General features: G+C 50.0%; 1 protein-coding gene across 1 annotated transcript in view; it reads left to right on the top strand.

Moving 5' to 3' along the window:
* The window catches only part of LCT (lactase), a 57,392-nt gene that overhangs the window by 22,949 nt on the left and 30,263 nt on the right, over window positions 1–4,180 (top strand). The window contains exon 6 of the mRNA XM_025405053.1: window positions 384–1,104. Within this exon, the coding sequence (XP_025260838.1) occupies window positions 384–1,104 (721 nt within the window). The remainder of the gene's footprint in view (window positions 1–383; window positions 1,105–4,180) is intronic.

Raw genomic sequence — 4,180 nt, 5'->3', positions numbered from 1 at the left:
GCTCTGTAGCCCGGGCTGGAGTGCAGTGGCCGGATCTCAGCTCACTGCAAGCTCCGCCTCCCAGGTTTACGCCATTCTCCTGCCTCAGCCTCCCGAGTAGCTGGGACTACAGGCACCCGCCACCTCGCCCGGCTAGTTTTTTGTATTTTTTAGTAGAGACGGGGTTTCACGGTGTTCGCCAGGATGGTCTCGATCTCCTGACCTCGTGATCCGCCCGTCTCGGCCTCCCAAAGTGCTGGGATTACAGGCTTGAGCCACCGCGCCCGGCCGCAGATATGACTTTTGACTCAGTATTTCTGGAATCGTTTCTGATTAAACACAGTAGTCATCCATAGGGGGCATTTGTAACTGACATGCCCCTTTATGTCCCTTCAATCCCGCAGCATGTCTTGTTCTCTGACTGGCAGCCTGGCCCTTCAGCCTGACGAGCAGCAGGACCACGAGATCGCGGGCTCCTCTCCTGCCTCGGCCTATCAGAGAGTCTGGGAAGCATTTGCCAATCAGTCCAGGGCGGAAAGAGACGCCTTCCTGCAGGACACTTTCCCCGAAGGCTTTCTCTGGGGTGCCTCCACGGGAGCCTTTAACGTGGAAGGAGGCTGGGCCGAGGGCGGGAGAGGGGCGAGCATCTGGGATCCCCGCAGGCCCCTGAACACCACTGAGGGTCAAGCGACGCCGGAGGTGGCCAGCGACAGCTACCACAAGGTGGCCTCTGACGTCGCCCTGCTTCGCGGCCTCCGCGCTCAGGTGTACAAGTTCTCCATTTCCTGGTCCCGGATCTTCCCCACGGGGCACGGGAGCAGCCCCAGCCTCCCAGGCGTCGCCTACTACAACAAGCTGATTGACAGGCTGCGGGACGCAGGCATCCAGCCCATGGCCACGCTGTTCCACTGGGACCTGCCTCAGGCCCTGCAGGATCGTGGCGGATGGCAGAATGAGAGCGTGGTGGATGCCTTCCTGGACTACGCGGCCTTCTGCTTCTCCACATTTGGGGACCGTGTGAAGCTGTGGGTGACCTTCCATGAGCCGTGGGTGATGAGCTACGCAGGCTATGGCACCGGCCAACACCCTCCCGGCATCTCTGACCCAGGAGTGGCCTCTTTTAAGGTACTTCCCATCCCTGCAGCTCCTACTAATTGGAGGAGAAAGGACATTGGCTGGAAGAAAGTCATTATCTCTGTTTTCTTCCATCAGCAAACCTTTACTTTTTGTTCTTTCTTTAAAGGAAATCAGGGGGAGGGAGGAACCACAAATTATTAATTAAATTGTTAATCACCTGGCCAGGTGTAGTGGCTTATGCCAGTAATCTCATTACTGTGGGAGGCCGAGGCAGGCAGATTGCTTGAGTCCAGGAATTCAAGACCAGACTGGGCAACATGGCGAAATCCCATCTCTACAAAAAAATACAAAAATTAGCCGGGCATAGTGGTGCATGCCTGTGATCCCACCTATCCAGGAGACTGAGGTGGGAGGATTGCTTGAGCCCGGTATGCAGAGGCTGCAGTGAGCCAAGATTTTGCCACTGCACTCCAGTCTGGTCAACAGAGCAAGACCCTGTCTCAAAAAAAAAAAAAAATTGTTAATCATGTTATTTTGTCCAGACATTGTACTGGTACTTTTAAAACATAATAGTTACTACATCCTCAGAATAGCACTGATGGATGAGTGAGGCTCAGACAGGATAAACAATGTGGTCATGATGACATTGCTAGTGAGTCGCCAGGTGGAAGTCAGGATTTGAGCCCGTGTCTTCTTGACTCCAAATCAAGTTCCTCATGTCACTTAGTGACAAGTGACAGAAAGCTCAACTCAAAGTGACAAACAAGGAGATAATTTATGCATTCAGGAGTTTAAAATTCTTCATTTAGCCTGATCAGGGTGGAATTTTATCAGAGCACAGGCGAAGCCACCTCCCCAGTTCTCCCTCTCTTGTTCCCCTCGTCAGCTTTATTCTTGGGCTACTTTGCAGCCAGGTGGCAGCATCCTTGTTTCTGTTATTTCAAGAACAGTAGCGAAAAAAGCTCGGCTCTTTTCTATCCTTCCCAACAGAAGTGTCCCTGTGTCCTATGGTCTCTCAGTGGGCCGCATACCCACCCTGAACCCATTGTTGGGTCCTGGCCATGACAACTGACTAGGGTGGGCCAAGGACCTATGCTTTACTCCTCAATACGCTCGCTGAGAGCTGAGGAGGCAGAGAAGGAAGAGGCAAGGAGGCATTGGCTTTCCAGATGCCAGTCAGGGCATCGTTTCAACAAGAAAGGGGTGTATACACTTGGCACAAAATTTTAAATGGTTATAGGTCTTTTCCATTATTTCCCTTTTTCTTCAGAATCTCCCAGAAAACCCACCAGCTTTCTCTGGCAGCGTTCTTCAGGATGGACGTGTTAGTCTGCCTTTTCCCTGTCACTGTTTGGGTTCTGTTCTTTTTTTTTTTTTTTGAAATGCAGTCTCGCTCTGTCACCCAGCCTAGAGTGCAGTGGCGCGATCTCAGCTCACTGCAACCTCCACCTCCCAGGTTCAAGGGATTCTCCTGCCTCAGCCTCCCGAGTACCTGGGACTACAGGCACGTGCCACCACGCCTGGCTAATTTTTTTTTTTATTTTTAGTAGAGACGGGGTTTCACCATCTTGGCCAGGCTGGTCTTGAACTCCTGACCTTGTGATCCACCCACCTCAGCCTCCCAAAATGCTGGGATTACAGGCGTGAGCCACCGCGCCTGGCCTTGGGTTCTGTTCTTAAAGATGAGTATTTCCAGCCAGGTGTGGTGGCTCACACCTGTAATCCCAACTCTTTGGGAGGCCAAGGCAGGCAGATCACCTGAGGTCAGGAGTTTGAGACCAGCCTGGCCAACATGGCGAAACCCCGTCTCTACTAAAATACAAAAATTAGCCAGGTGTGGTGGTGGGTGCCTGTAATCCCATCTACTTGGGAGGCTGAAGCAGGAGAATTACTTGATCCTGGGAGGTGGAGGTTGTAGTGAGCCGAGATCATGCCACTGCACTCCAGCCTGGGCAGCCTGGGTGACAAAGTGAGACTTCATCTCAAAAAAAAAAAAAAAAAAAAAAAAATACATATATATATATATATACACACACACACACACACACACACACACACACACACACACTATTTCCTGTGCCCTGTGCTAGGTGTTAAAGAGGGGTCACAGCCATGCCCTGGACATGTTATAGCCTTTTGGGGAAGATGACACTAACACACATAGCAAAATTATAGAACTCTTCAAAAAGACCATAACAAGGGTGAGCTGGAACACCATGAATAAATGACTCCATGGAATGTCAAACATCGTAGCGCGTAAGTCAGAGCTTCCCTTCAGCTCTTGAACAGCAAGTGACTGCACATATGGAGTCATTCCACCACCCACCTTCTGAAAATGGAAGATTTGAAATCTTCTGTTTCACTCCTTGTTATAAAATTTATCTAAACCTTTTCTTCTTAGGCTTTTCTTCCCCTTTGAACTGTGGCTCCTGAGATGTCTTTACAGAGACTTTGATGAGAAAGTCCCCTTCACTCTTCTCCTTCAATTCTTCCCTTTATTTATCAGTTGAATGTTAGAATACCATTGTCTTAGTGAGCTTGAGCTGCGATAACAAAACACCATAGACTGGTGGTTTAAACAACAGATATTTGCTTTCCACCATTCTGGAGCTGGGGAAGTCCAAGATCAAGGGACCAGCATGGTTGGGTTCTGGTGAGGGCTCTCTTCCTGGCCTGCAGGCAGCTACCTTCTTGCTGTCCTCATATGGAGGTGGCTGGAAGAACTCACTGGTATCTCTTCTTATAAGGACACTAATACTACCACCATGAGAGTCCCACCCTCACGACCTCCTCTAAACCTAATCACCCCTCAAAGGCCCCATCTCCAAATACTATCACACTAGGGATTAGGGCTTCAACATATGAATTTTGATAGGGAACCTCATTCAGTTCATAGCAACTATTTTTTTTTTTTTTTTTTTTTTTTTTTTTTTTTTTTTTTTTTTTTTTTGAGACGGAGTCTCGCGCTGTGTCACCCAGGCTGGAGTGCAGTGGCGCGATCTCGGCTCACTGCAAGCTCCGCCTCCCAGGTTCACGCCATTCTCCTGCCTCAGCCTCCGAGTAGCTGGGACTACAGGCGCCCGCCACCACGCCCGGCTAGTTTTTTGTATTTTTAGTAGAGACG

Source organism: Theropithecus gelada, chromosome 12 (assembly GCF_003255815.1).
Source record: "Theropithecus gelada isolate Dixy chromosome 12, Tgel_1.0, whole genome shotgun sequence".
NCBI classification, from domain to species: domain Eukaryota; kingdom Metazoa; phylum Chordata; class Mammalia; order Primates; family Cercopithecidae; genus Theropithecus; species Theropithecus gelada.
This window is presented reverse-complemented; position numbering and strand designations above follow the sequence as displayed.